The sequence below is a fragment of the Lycorma delicatula genome, chromosome 8 (genome assembly GCF_047948215.1).
Source record: "Lycorma delicatula isolate Av1 chromosome 8, ASM4794821v1, whole genome shotgun sequence".
Taxonomy (NCBI): Eukaryota; Metazoa; Arthropoda; class Insecta; order Hemiptera; family Fulgoridae; genus Lycorma; species Lycorma delicatula.
Window position 1 is genome coordinate 112964018 of NC_134462.1, and position 16297 is coordinate 112980314.

General features: G+C 28.4%; 1 protein-coding gene across 1 annotated transcript in view; it reads right to left on the reverse strand.

Annotated features, from left to right (window-relative positions):
• Nucleotides 1-16297, reverse strand: part of LOC142329012 (discoidin domain-containing receptor 2-like) — a 313027-nt gene that overhangs the window by 113942 nt on the left and 182788 nt on the right. The window contains exon 4 of the mRNA XM_075373255.1: nucleotides 5109-5340. Coding sequence (XP_075229370.1) covers nucleotides 5109-5340 — 232 coding nt within the window. The remainder of the gene's footprint in view (nucleotides 1-5108; nucleotides 5341-16297) is intronic.

The following is a 16297-nucleotide window of genomic DNA, read 5'->3' on the forward strand; positions in this document are numbered from 1 at the left end:
TGTCATAACTTCTAATGATCATGAGAAGTATGATAAATATTTTCTTTTTTGTGTAATATTTAGATTAGAAATTAACAAAATATTTTTATTTGTATTATATATATATTTTAATTAAAATATGTCGCAATAATCTGGTTATTATTATTACAATTATGTTGTAATATATCAATTGAGATTGTTTTTATTTAAATAATTATTTTAATTATTTTTTCTTATTAATATAAAGTTATTTTGAAAAGTAAATGCTTATTGAATTCTTATTAATGGAGATGTGAATAGAATTTGTATTACTTCATGAATAAAATAAATTACTATTGTTATTATAAGTTAAATAATGTTTTCTTTGCTATTTGTTTTTTGTTATTTATTTTTTATAATTAAAATCACACATAAATTCTTTATTATAAAAAATTTTTTATAATATTTTACCTTAATTAAAATTTTTATCAATGAAAAACATAATGAATAGTAGAATAATGGTCAATATGCTTGCTTTGCATTTGTAAGTTTACGGTTCAGATACCAGACAGTTCGAGAATTCATTAATTATCAGAATTCCAGCGTTTAATTGGGTTCCTGAGGTGTTTCATTTGTAGCTGCTAATAGAAGAGTATTCACCCAGGCCATAGCAAATTTAACATTTGCCTTATAAATAATTAACTATTCTATAGTTGGACAACAGTACTGCCATTTATAAAAAAAGGATATAATCTTCAATACAAAAAAATATAATTGAATGCTTACTAATCTAACAATGGCATGATTAATTTAAAGTTATCTCTTAAACCATAGCTTCAACTGTGAAGAAATAAAGAGTTAAAAGAGGTATTTTGAAGTCACTGATAATAAACAAAGTTATCTATCTACAACACCATTCCCAACCACAATCAATTTCCAACGTCAAATACGACACCTGTATGTTTCAACAGGTGTTTATTTTAGTTGGTAACTTCTATTCACCATGTATACAATTCTGGAGGGAAAAAGGAGCTAAAAAGCTCAATGCTAAAAATAATTGGGCTGGTTGATGAGAAATTTTGATGTACTGTTTGCGTGCTAGATAAAGATATTCAGTTCTCCTGAGTAATTGTAATTAGTATAAAATCACAAAACTTGAAGGAGATCTGATGCATTTTTTTGGGTGGGTTTGTTTTATCTCATTGTCTATCTATTAGTAGATCATTTCATTTCAACCCACTGCGTTGGTCTAGTGATGAACTCATCATTGCAAATCAGCTAATTTCAAAGTCGAGAGTTCTAAGGTTCAAATCCTAGTAAAGGCAGATACTTTTATACACATTTGAATACTAAATCATGGATACCGGTGTTCTTTAGTGGTTGGGTTTCAATTAACCGCACATCTCAGGAATGGTCGACCTTAGTTTGTAAAAGACTATACTTCATTTATATTCATACGTATCATCCTTACTCATCCTCTGAAGTAATACCTTACAGTAGTTACCGAAGCTAAACAAAAAAGGAGAGATCATTCCCTTTTAGTATTCGTCCTCTTCTGTTATACGTCATTAATCTCTCTCTGATAGTGTTCGGTGGGATTTATCTGGGTCAATACTAAGAACCCACTGGGTTGGTCTAATGGTGAACGCACCTTCGCAAATCAGCTGATTTCGAAGTCGAGAGTTCCAACATTCAAATCCTAGTAAAGGCAGTCACTTTTATACACATTTGAATACTAAATCATGGATACCAGTGTTCTTTAGTGGTTGGGTTTCAATTAACCACACATCTCAGAAATGGTCGACCTGAGATTGTACAAGACTATACTTCATTTACACTCATACATATCATCCTCATTTATCCTCTGAAGTAATACCTGATGGTGATACCTGGAGGCTAAACAGAAAAAAGAAGAAGAAGAAGGGTCTGTACTAAGATTATGAGGCATTTGTTTCATCTAGTTAAATTTAAATATATATTTCTTCTAGTATGATTTGTATAAAATAACATTTAGCATAATAAAAGAAAGATGCAAATTTGAAAAAACGTTGGGAAAAAAGGTAGGTCATTTTACTCGCTTTTCAAAAAACATTCCAAAATCATACAAAAAAAAATTTAATAAAAAGAAAAATAAAGCGCATATAAATGCAGAAAACAATCTTTCATGTAGTAAATAACTAGGCAAAACTCAATACTGTAAATTAAAAAAAATCTAACATTTTCTTAAACAGATTTTAACTGTAGTCAAAAAATATTTTAAATTCAGGTTTCTTTACAATCACATCAAATGTGATAATACTTTGAAATATTAAAAATTATTAATGACTAATTTTCAATATTGTACTTTCAAAAGATATTTTTGGAGGAAATTATACAGCACTTTCCTCAGTGTTATTGCCAGTGTGACTACTATAAATGGTACCCACGTTACAGGGTGAGCAACTTAAAACCAAACTGCTGCAGACTAAACACAATTGTGACATGTAACAAACATTTTATGAATGAAATGAAAAAATATAAACATAAATAAAATTTTGTATTTACATTATCAAAAGTTTCCATATTTACCATATTTTTACAAAAGATATTGCCAATGCTGTGACTTCCTGTTTGAGTGTTCAACTTCAGTACTTTGATAGCATTGGGATTTGATTCATAAACTCTATACTTCTATTAGGCCCAAAAGAAAAAAATCGCCTTTATATAGATCTGGGGAATGCAGAGGCCACCAGCCTCTGCTGACATATTTTTCTCCTGTAAAAGTTACGTGAATGTGTGCTAGTGAATTATTTGATATGTGACACTGAAAAAAAGCATACTTTTTTATACAATGTATTAAATGAGTGTAGAATTCTTTGCAAATTGAATGGTATACTTCTCTACTGACAGTTTAACAAAAATATTCGCCCTACCATTTGATTATCAGAAACAGCACAATATACACTGATTTTCTTATCGTGAAATGGACAATCAAATATTTGGTGAGTATATTCAATCATCTAATACTTGGTGTTATATGAATTAACATGCTCAGATAAATGAAATGACAGTTCATTTGATATGAAATACAGAAGGGGTTAATATCTGTCCATCAACAATGTTTCTGAGAAGTCAGTTAAGATATTTGTTTCAGTTTGTTTGTTTTGTTAAGTTTTTACACAGTTGTTACATAATACAGTCTTAAATTTAAATTATGAAGAATCTTTTGGAATGTGGGTATTTTAAATATATTTTTTTGTTGTTATAATAATAACAGATAAATCTTTTTAAATAGTCCAGAAAACTTCTGGACTCCTAATGAAAGGTTAGTATTGCGTGGAAGGTATTTCATTTTGCATTTCAAATCGATTTTGTTGTATGCCTTTTTTTAACAAATTCTTTATGCTACTCTTTGCTGGAAAATTTTTCTACGATATAATACATATCTGGAAATGATCTAGAATCCATAATAGTTTTTACTATAGCAACCATGGCCCCACAACTTACAACACTAGTTACTTACACAACCAGTAGTGGTGCTAGTAGTAATATTAAAGGTGATACTCAAATAACTAAGTTTGAGCCGACTCAGTTTGGTTTGAAAGTTGCTCACCTTTCAGTGAGGAAATTCTTTTATATGTGGAAGAATTTATTTTAAAACAAGATATACATTATCTACAGATACAAAGAACATATATAGATACTACAATACTTGTTCGTATATTAAGAACAGAATCAGCATTGATTCTGCCAACCACCTTAAAGAAACAGGAACACATCAAAGACATTAAAATTAAGTGTAAAATTTACACACAGCTCGTAAAAATCAAGATTTAATCATATTTGAAAAGTATAAAACTTACAAAAACAATAAATTTGACAAAACAATATGTTACATGAGTAAACATAACAGAAATCAAACATAACATGACTAGGTAGAGAAGGAAATTAATTACTTGAATATTTTAAAACTGGTACCTTAACAGTGTTACCAGTAAATATTACACAGTAGAATGAAAAAAAAAAAAAAAAAAAAAAAAAATTAAAAAGGTTGTTCATTGTTATGTAGTACTAGTAGTAGTAGTAGTAGTAGTAGTAGTAGTAGTAGTAGTAGTAGTAGTAGTAGTAGTAGTATATATAATTTTTTTGAACCAACAATTGTGAGCATTGCTATCTAAGTGCTTTTGGATTACTCCTCCATTATCGGAGATTACTGATTAATTATGAACTTTATAGTTGTGCATATAAATTTTTATAAATAGGAATTAAAATGAAAATAAAATTTAAAATTATGTTCAAAACAGTTGATTGTCAGAAGTTAAAATAAGTCAACGTTAAAAAAAAAACGTCTTGTCAGTAAAATGTTTACAACTGTTGTTAGATAATAGTTGTTACATCGGACTGACATTTTTCTTTTAACATTGACTTATATTAACTATTGACAGTCAACTGTTATGAACATAATAATTTTAAATTTTATTTTCATTTTCATTCCTATTTATAAAAATTTATACTCACAACTATAAAATTCATAATTAATCAGTAATTTCTGATGATGGAGGAATAATCCAAAAGTGCTTCGATAATCGATACTCACAATTGTTGGTCAGTGGATACCTCTATTTTTATATAAATTGTATAATACCAACATACCAAATGTAAAGAAAATTAAACCTACAATAATTAAGTCAAATTTGTTTTGTAAATTCTCAAATACATACATTTACAATACATGTTTTATATGCAATACAAACTGTGCATTAAAAAAACAATTTAAAACTGGAGACGGAACAGATGTTTAAAATTTATCAACAGCAGAATGAAATGTGTGTTAGTACACCAAACTCTAAAATCTATAAATGAACGATTGATTTTACCAGTTTAATGAAATATATAAATTAAGACAAATGTATTAAAAAAAGTAACAGTAAGTAAAAAAAGTACAGTAGAATTCAAAGAAACTTTTTAATGGTTGATCATTTATGAACAGTAGTATATATACGTTTGAGTTGAACATTTAGGGGAATAACAAAAATAGCAGATAATTCCTTAAATTAAGTTTGAGGAAAACTGTAAAAATAAAACTGATCACTGTGCATAAGAATTCAGAAATGGTGTAATAATATTATGGACCAACACATAAAAAAAAATATTAAAAAATACATTATTACCTGTTTTCCATCCCATCGTCTGTATTCTTTCCAGTTTTGTAATCCAGGGCGCCAATACTCTAGAGTATATTCTTCTGCATATTCTTGACCTCGGCCGTGATCGTACCTTCCCTGAGTTTGTATTCCTGTTACTAAATGTATTGCGCTGAGATCTACTTGTAAAAATTCTCTAACACCTTGTTCTACCTGTTGCCTCGGGCACCAACCACCACCAGCTCTTTCCACTTTTAATCTGTAAAAAAGAAAGTAGATTAATTACTTAATGAAGTATTATATTCTCAAAGGAAAAATTATTGTTTTGATACAGTAATTAATTATATATATATACATATATATATATATATATATATATATTCATTACAGTAATCGAGTGATAGAAATACATTTGATCATTTACAGATTTATTTAATAATTTTTTTATTGAAGGAGTTCTTGTAATTATCAATACATTTTCAAATAGCTTATAATTAACTGGATTGTTTTTTCTTAAATGTGGGAGTAATTAGAATTCAGTGGGAAAAAGTAGATGTGAGTTTGGACAATTATTTTCTAAAATTAATTTTTACTCTTCTGGCTATAGTAGCAATATGTGCTGTTATAGCTATAATGGGAAAGTACGTATATTTATAATTTGATAACGGGAGTAACAAATATAATTTGTTTATTTAAAGTTAATTGGATTAGGTTAGCGAGCGCAGTTTATGTTTGGTTAGGATATGATCAACCCGGTGGTGAACGCGTCTTCCCAAATCAGCTGATTTGGTAGTCGAGAGTTCCAGCATTCAAATACTAGTAAAGGCAGTAACTTTTATAGATTTAATACTATACTACTTATAGATTTGAATACTAGATAATGGATCTTTTTTCCATGGTGGTTGGGTTTTTTCAATTAACCACACATCTCAGGAATGGTCGAATTGAGATTGTACAAGACTACACTTCATTTAGCTCACAAACACACACACACACACACACACACACACACACACACACACACACACACACACATATATATATATATATATATATATATATATATTACTATTTGATCTTGTAATAACTCTGGACCCCGTCGCCGTAGAATGTATTAAATTTTTGAAAAAATTGGAAAAAAGAGATGGAGGTATTTTGGCAAAAATAAAATTTTAAATCTTTACTGGGGCTCTTTAACAAATACGTTTTCTTAATGAGTTGAAGTTTTTTTTAATCAAGATCACAAACAACCAAAAGTTTTTAGATAATAGTTACCCCTCTCGTAAAAAATCACTTTACATATTTATGTTTATTTTTTTAGCTATATTTTGCTTCAGAAAAGGAGTAAATCGGAGTTTTTTGCATCTACAATTTCTACATAGATATACGACCTTCAAACTTATAAAATTTGTTCCTTTTCATTCCAATGGTCTATGGTAACAAAAAAATATTTTCTTAATTAAAGCATTTTTTTAAAAGTTTATTTAAAATTTAAAGCCATCTTGCAAGTTACTCACTGTATTTCAAATGTAAAAATCTTAATTCTGTGATAGAGCCATTACTCCTTACTGTATCTTGAAAAAAAAAATTAGCCAAAGATTTTTCATCAACTTACTAGAAAATTACAACTTTATTTATTTAGAATTGGTGGTTGTATCTTTGTATTTTTTAAACAATTTAAAAAATTTATTTTTTTAAATATATTATTATCATTTAGGGATAATTTAAAAAAAAATTAATTTTGCACGAATGTTTCTCTTGGGAATGGGAGTCCTAAAAACAAAAAAAATTTGTTTTTTTTGAAAAATGAAAAAAACCTTCTTTTCATTATGACATAGGTCATAATTTTGACCAGTCATTACCAACTTTTTTATTTATTATAAAGAAAATTGATGTATATATGTATGTTTCAAATACATTTCAAATATTATAATGATTATTAGGCTACTTAATCCGATATTGAAATATAAATCCTTCTTTAAAAAAAAAAAAAACAATGTGCGGAAAAGAGAAGGGGAAATCGCTTCACTTTATTTATTCATTATACGTAGAATCTGAAAATAAATAGCCACGTATAATTTATAACACTCTGGGTGTATATATGTTTTAATTCCTATTAATATCTCATTTTGTGTGAAAATCATTTTGTGCGAAATTATATTTCAATTCCTTTGTTTGAAATCGATTTAAAAAGTTTATTAATTTCTGTTTTTTAAATTTATTATATTTTTGAGAATTGCATTATGACATTTATTTAGATTAAGTTTATTTAAGAAGCTAAAAACTATTTAAAATAATATTCTTTTAATGAAACATAAAAAAATTAACATTGCTGAATGTCATATATTTTTTTTAACAAATAAAACACAACAAAAAAAGCAAAAAAAAAAAAAAACAGCAAATAAAACAAAATACTTGAAAAAACTCAAAAGATAAAAGTTGCTAACGTAAAATAGTTTATTTATTTTTGAAATCCCTCATTTCTACTCCCATTCATAATTCTGCTTTATTAATTATTTATGCTAATTTGTTTTACAAAGATAACAAACAGTTTGAAAATCCTGAAGTAAGTTTGATTTCAAGAATTAAGCATTATAAAAACCCAAATTTTTAACCCTACCACAAAATAATTTCAATATATCTATTTCATTATTAGCTTGGCCATGCCACTGGATACACTTTTTTCTCCTTTTTTCCTCTACTTCTTCAGGTTGGACCAAACTGTTAGGTATAACTCCACTCCTGAACTCCAGACACTCCAGAAGGAGTGTCTGGTTACTCTAATGAGCCATCCCACCTACTGGCTGTATATCCGGCATGGTAGGTTGGCTCACCGGTCAGCTCTTTTGAGGAATCTTTTGTGTGCCTTTTTGACGTCGCGTCCGAACAATTCTGCGAAAGACAGCACCAGGTCTTCTGTCTTAATGTTCAACCTACTATTCTCTTGAGTCTCCAGAGGTTCATTGGTACTGTCACACCTACGCATGCCAGCCCTCGCCTCTGAGGCTGTCCTCCCTATCCTACACTAATAGCCAAGGTGTTGCCCCTCTTGATCCTTGCTTTTTAGCACTTCCTTAGCATATGAATCTATTCACCTCCATTGATCTTCACAGTTTAATATGAAGTCCACCAGGTCATCTGGTATAAACTGAGCAATTCCATCCCTATTTTGCAGTGTGTCCCATCGTCTACATCTGAAGACTGTGTGTTCCACAGAGTCTTCCTACTCGCATAACTTACATTACTGTGTCCCGTTAAAATATGTGCTGTAATAGCTCACATCTCCAAATTTCCCTTCCATTTCACGCTTCTAAATCATGTATGTTCTTCTTGGTCCACTGTGCCACCCCTCTTGCTCTCCACCTGTTCTTCAGTACACCTTACTCTAATGAAGCCCCACAAACAACACATTAGAAGAAATCCTAGATCTATATGATCATAGGTACAAGAGAATATTCATTCATTTTCAACATGCATTATCTAGGTGTGATACAAGATTAAAGATTATTTATTCACTCATTCAGTACATTGATTGAGATTTTTTATGCATTAAGAAGATACACATGAGCTTTATGACTATTAAACATTATACAATTACATAATCATTATTCTAATATATGTAAATTGAGTATGAATACAATTTCAACAATTTAACAAAAACAATTTTTTTTTTATTCAACAATTTAATCGTAATATTATATTTAACTGATATGCACATTTAAACTTTGTTTATTGTTCTGTAATATGGCATAATGTATTCAGCATGTATATTATATTATTTATTCATTGACTACATTATATAATACATTCATTTACAATTATATATTTATATAATATATTGAGATTACAAATCAAACATTATTATTTTCACATTATTACTATAACATTTCATTACAATATCAAAAAAATCATCATACAATGTTTGGAGGGCAGTATGTTGAGGCTCGTGTATCATTTCCTCTTTATCTATTCATATATATACATATAAATTAATTTTGTTTGCTTGTTTGTACCGTATGGGTTCCTATCATTCGATTGCAATTAAACTTTGGCGAGTTTTTATGGGCACGCCTGCAAAGATTTCTAAATTAGTTTGAACCCGAGATATTTCGAAAAATTGCATTTATGGTCTGATTGGGCTTATATTTAGAATATATATTAGTTAAATAAAAATAAATAATTTTGCAAAACTATACCCACTAGGTGGCGCCGGTGTCGAGATATTTACGAAACAAACAAATAAACAAACATACTTTCTTCTTCTATATATAAAAGGCTATATATATGTTCGTATGACTGTCCGCTGCAGGCTAAAAAACTACTGGATCGATTTACGAGCGGGAAAAAGGGAAAAATAGAAAAGGAAAAGGGGAAAAAAGGAAGGTTGAGCGGGAAAATGAAAAAGGGGACATGGAAAGAGGGAAATGGAAAACTGAAAAAGGAACAGGAGGAAGGTGAGAATGGGAAAAAGGAAAAGAGAAGGGTGAATAGGGAAATAGGGTTAAAGTGAAAGGTTAAATTTTGTGAAGTTCCGTAATGTTCTGTTTTTTAATGTTTTTTATCAAATTTTCAATTTTGTTCATTTAATATATATATATATATACACTCAAATCTAGCAATAGTGAAGCATTGCCGGGTCAGCTAGTTGTTTCATAAATAAGGATACTAATTGCCTTCTTCTTATTCATGTAAAGCGTTTAAGTTGTTACAATTCAGTTGGCCTTGTTAACAGCTGATATTTTGTATTAATAATGTAACAATGTATCTAATTCTGATATTTTTTAGTTCAAATTTACAGTTAATACAGTTTGCATGTTCATACAGTAAATTACATACATTCTTCAACAATGTAATACAAATTAAACTAAAATGTGAAACATATAATGATCATTATTACTTACAAAAATATATTCTTTACTGAACAATGTATTTTATTTACTAATAAATATGAACCAGAAGTTAATAGACATAATAAATAGACCTAACCAAGGTATGGCACCAAGGCGGTTTTTATTAGAATATATTTTAGTCCCCGGGCCGGATTTGAACCAACGACCTACGAATAAAATAGTTGAAATAATGTTAAGTTTTACAGTATCATTCTTCACTTGTTTCACAATTAAATTAAAGTTAATGAAAAATACCTTTCTGTTTAGCGATTGCTCTTTGATGAAAATAATATTAATAAAGATAAATTAAATATGAATAAATTAAAATTATATAATAATATGAATTGTTGCGAACCCAATTGCAGTGCTGAATAATATCTGAATCTCCACTAATTTCTTTCTCTGGTATTAATCATAAATTAAAGTATTGAATTGTAGAACTTTCAATATCCGCGGTCGGAGGACCAATCTATAATTTTATAATTAATTTAATCTATCTATATTTTAAAAGATGAGAAATATCACGTAAAAATGTCCAAATCTTCTCTAAACCTGAACTCACAATTTTTAGAATGAAAGGCAGACCAGTAATCTTACCACTAAATTATGAAGATGAGCGAATTACCAGGAATTGGGAATAATATATAAAAGTTCTTTCTCTTAAATCCCGATTTTTTAATTCTCAATTTAGATATAATTTTCATTTTTGGTTTGATTTTTTCCTCAGAATCACAAATTTTATAAATCATTTTTTACTCCTTCGAGCACGGATATTCTAGAACACTAAGCGTAAAAGGTGAACTATTTGTAGTAAGCGGTGATAATATAATGAACACAAAACGCCAGCAGGTGCTACGCTCTTCATTCAGTTTAGTTAATAACAGAATTAATTAAAATTTAACACACCTTATAATAATTTACGTACAAGAGCGTTATTTATTATTTTTAAATAAGCGTATTTTCATTAAATAATAAATTATTTTAAGTAATTAATTACAAATATAAAATAAATTATACGCAAAGCTAAACTAAAGTATAAATAAAGATGAATATTTTATAAATAAAATAAACTTATTAAGGGAAAATATTAAAATTTACATCGGTTTAAAATCCCTTTGACAGAAGAGTAGTATTTTATGAATTACATTTTAAATCGCTTAACGTAAAAGGGAACGGATAGGGTTGCACCGTTGATCCGTCCTTACGGGAAGAGACGTTAAGGCTCGGAAACGAGAATAACGCTAAATACAGCGCAAGTTCCAGAACATCCCAAGGGTGTCGTTAATTATTACTTCCCCCAAACCCTTTTCATTCTAATACTATGCTGAATTTGGAAAGACAGTTCGTACCTTAACTTAAATGTATTACTATAGCGAATGTAGCCAACCTGCCCTTCGTTTCTTCATAGGACGACAACATTTTCTAGAGTGCGTTTATGGAGAATCTAATTGAAAATGGTGGGGACAAAGATTTATGCAAAATAGAATATATTTTACATTTTAATCAATTAGTCGATCGCTATGTACCCATTAAGTATATTTTTATTTTAAAAAACCTCTACTTCATTTTGTTCGGAATAATATTAAAAAAATTAAACCGATAATAAATTTAAAAAAGTTATAAATAGGTAATTAACGTAACTGATAGGTTTGTTTTTAAAACCTATTAAAATATTAAGTCTAATCTTTTTTTTAAATAATTCGAATAACAGTATTATTACCGGTTTTCTAAATTCTATTTTACGTTAACTCTGATTTTCAAGATTTTATAAAAATCTTTTCATATACGGTTTTTTTTTATCTTGGGTAAGAAAATTGGTTGTGAAGAACATAGAAAACTGAAATAAGCGAAAAGAATAAAAAAGGAAGAGATAGTAGTGGAATCTGATTGTGGGTTGATGATGAAGAAAAAAAACTGTGGTGGATCATATAATACGTAGTAATTCCAATTTACATCGAGGTTCGTGGACTGAAAATTGAAAGGAAAATGTGGAAAGAAAGATTATTTAGAAAGCAAACACATATGTCAAAGATTGTTAAATCTAAAAGAAATTCGATTTTAAAATTATTTTTTTTAGATTTTTTAGAATAACTATTGTTTTCTGATTTTCTACAACTATTAATGTTAAAGAATGCATCATATTTCAATTTCCATGAACTCTAGTAAAAATTAACTGGGTTGTGTCATGTTATGTTTCATAGATTTTTGTACTTCGTATAAGAATTGTAATCGTAAAAAATTCCGGTTTTCAGATTTTAACGGAAATATCAATTTTGACCATCCCTAAATCTATTTTGAATACTGTTGGCGTGACGTCTTTACATACGTACGTACTTATGTATATCACATCACTCAAAAACGATTAGCCGTAGAATGTTGAAATTTTGAATTTGGAACTGTTGTAACATCTGCACCTTTCCTTTTGACTGAAATCGATTTGACCAAAAGTGTCTAAAAAAGCCCAAACCCCCCCCCAAAAAACTGGATTTTGAACTTTTTCTTAACTGCAGTAATAAGTCCTCATTGAGAGCTTTTCAAGGATATATCATGTGGTATTTATTTTCATTGGTTCCAGAATTATAACCAAATAAAATTTTAACCAATGAAATATTTGGATCCTACAAGGGGAAGTACATAGCTTCGAATCCGACTTCATTTCCTTTTTTTTTAAATTTTTTCTACTTAAATATATGATTTATTAATAATTATTAACCTCCGATTGTAAAAAAATTACAATAAATAATAATTCAATAATAAGAGTAAAAAAAAGAAAAACATATCAGAAGTTATAATGAAATAAAATTTTACGTACTTTTTATTTAAAAAAAATGTTTTTATGTAATTGAATAGGCGTACTAGGAAGTCATGTGGTTTCCATATCAGATTTTGTTAGTTTGAAGTACAACTGCTTTGTTAGATAACTAATAAACTCATAAATTTTATTATAAAAACTTCTAGAGAATTAAATTATGAGAAATTTGATATAATAAAGTCATGAAAAACAAAAAAAATCAACTTTTTTTTATTAAAAACAAAACAAAACAACAGAAAAATGTTATGAATATGTAAAAATTAAAGACTACTGTATTTAGTGCAATTACATTTCAAAGCTTAATATTTGAAATCTTACGTTTGAAATACTATTTTAAATATACTATTTTTTGAATTTTTCGGTAACAAATGAAGATATAAAGTTGATTTTTGATGTATGTAATCTTCTCGTGAATATCTTTTTGAAATTCGACCTTGAAAGGTACAAAGAATGAGAAAAAATTTCGAAAACTGATTGCAAATTTTCTCCATTTCCGACTATACTTCTTTCTTTTTTTGTTTAGCCGCCGGAAATTACCGTTCAGGTATTAGTTAGAGGATGATATGTATGAGTGTAAATGAAGTGTAGTCTTGTACAGTCTCAGTTCAACCATTCCTGAGATGTGTGGTTAATTGAAACCCAACAACAAAGAACACCGGTATCCACGATCTAGTATTCAAATCCGTATAAACGTATCTGCCTTTACTAGGACTTAAACGTTGGAACTCTCGACTTTCAAATCAGCTGATTTGGGAAGACGAGTTCAGCATTCGACCAACCCGGTGGGTTCCATTTCCGACTATACGAGATATTCACTCGATTTGGGCTTGCAAATACTTTTCATATTAATATCTGAAAACCATTTTTGGGTTTTTTTGAATTTTAATATTTTAACAGTTTCTTACTTTTTTACCGTTTTATGCTACCGCTATTAAATCACAGTTTATGAGATTTGGTAACACTGTGATGGTAATTTATGTTTGTAATTCTGATAATGTTATTTCGCAAGGGAAGCCGCGACGGGAAATCTATATAATCCTTAGTGGGTCCTGTATTGATTAAACTGTTGCTCTGAAGAAATTACAGAACACTGATAATTTTATAAATTGGACAGGCTTTAATTCTTTATTCTCATATGCATGAGTTTACTGAACACAGAGCGGTCCAGGAGCAGAGCCCCGGACGCCTCTAAATTGATACCTGGTTGTTTTAATTACTTTTTTTTTATTGGATATTTTAGCGCATTTACTTACTAATTAAATAAAATATGATATGGACACCGCATGACTTCCTTGTACGCCTACTAAATTACATATATTTTTATTAAATTTTTTTTCAAAATTTTTTTTGTTATTGAGCTATTATTTAGTGTAAGAATTTTTTTACAATCACAGAATAATAATTTTAATAAATCAATATATCTAAATTAAATAAAAAAAGTTAAAAAAGAAAAGGAAATGAAGTCGGATTCAAACCGATGTGCCTTCCCTTCGTAAGATCCAAATATTTCATTAATTAAAATTTTATTTGGCTATAACTCTGAAACCAATGAAAATTAGTACCACTTATGATACATCGTTGAAAAGCTCTCAATGAGGGTTTATTACTGCAGTTGGGCTTTTTTTGGATACTTTTGTTGTAGTCGATTGAAATCAAAAGGAGAAGTGCACAAGTAAATATTACAACAGTCCTAAATCCAAAATTTCAACACGCTACGGCTAATCGTTTTTGAGTTATGCAAGATACATACGTACGAACAGACGTCACGCTGAAACTAGACAAAATGGACATTTCCATTGAAATCTGAAAACCGAAATTTTTCGCGATTTTAATACTTCCTTGTTCAATTTGTGATTGACAATGACCAACTGTTGAAATAATATTAGATTTGGTTTAAAATTTTTTGTCTGACTGTAAGTTACTTATGTTTTCACCATAAACGTTATATTGTTTAAAAACTTATATTCAATATTCTTAATATATTATGCACTATATTTTACTGAATATAAGTTTTAATCTATGTAAACGTTCATAATAATAGTCATTCTGTTTAAAATAAAAATATATAATAAAAATAAATAAATAATGAGTTGTACTAAAATGTTCTAAAACTTTTTTTAAATTTCAAGATTAGCAAAAAAATAGTCAAAAATTGATGATATATTAGTTATTCATATCACATAAGTAACCACTTAAAGATTTTATATAAAAAAAGTATTTTTTAAGTGTATACATCACAAATTTGAAAGCACAACAGAAAATGTACGTTGTGGGCAATTCTAAACTTTACTTAATTTTTGTTAGGGTGAGTACTCTACCGTGTCGAAGCGTGACATGAATAGAAAAAGAAGTTAAGTCAGCGGTAAAAAAACAACGAAAAATCAAAAAAAAAAAAAAAAATCATGAAATAGAAGTTGTTTATAATAGTTACCTAATGTACTTTAAATGTTAAAAGTTATAATAAATAGCCTGAAAATCTAATTACTATCAAGTAACATAAACTATAATAAAATCTGTTCATGGTTGGTTAACATGAACCTACATTAAACTAATAATATGTAAATTCAAAAAAGAAAAAGCTTACGTAAAATAAATAAACAAATTTGTTTTATTTCGAGTTTAATAGAGGAAGGAGAGAGGGAATCCTTGAACTTCCGAATATCTAATGTAAGGATACTATTTAAACTTAACGATACAAATAACATAATCGCTAAAAATATTATTCATAAAAATATATTTAATTCTAAAAAAAATAAAAATACTTTCCGTGCTACATCATAAGTTTATAATCATCTATACAAGTGTAACTAGCTATTTCGAGTAAATAATGGAAATCAAACCACACGGTGGATAGATTACTAGAATACTGTGATGTCAGTTTTATTTATATGGCAATGACAAACTTCACAAACGCTTTTAGCACTTTGAACATCTTCAAGAAAACCCGTTTATTTGAAATAAAAAGTACAAAAAATTTAAAAATAATTATATCTAAAGCTGGGTGGAAATATGTAAATTTCCTGACGACATACAAAAAAAAAGAAAAGATAACAGATAAAAACAAAAAGGTAGGTAAATGTTATCTTACGAGGCACCTTCTACGTACATCACACCATGAGATGTAACCAAAAATAATTTATCATTTTTCTTTTTCCATCTTAAATACAAATATATATATATATATATATATATATATATATATCGAGTTATCACAGATGATTAACTTTTGCCTTTCGATGTGGATATGGTTGACTTCAAAATCTAACCGAATCAATTGTATTTTAATGCTATATTTTCCTTCAATGCTATTTTTTCCTCCCAGTGGCGGCTCGTGGCTAAAATTAGTGGTGTTGCTGCTCCACTAATCAAATAGCTTCACTAATTTTACATCTCAAACAAGATGTAAAATTTGTTGGTATCAAAAACATTGTTGGCATTTAATGCAATTTGATAGAATTTTTTTATTTTCAAATATGCTTTGTAATATTTTATCTTTCCGGATTTTATATTTAAGG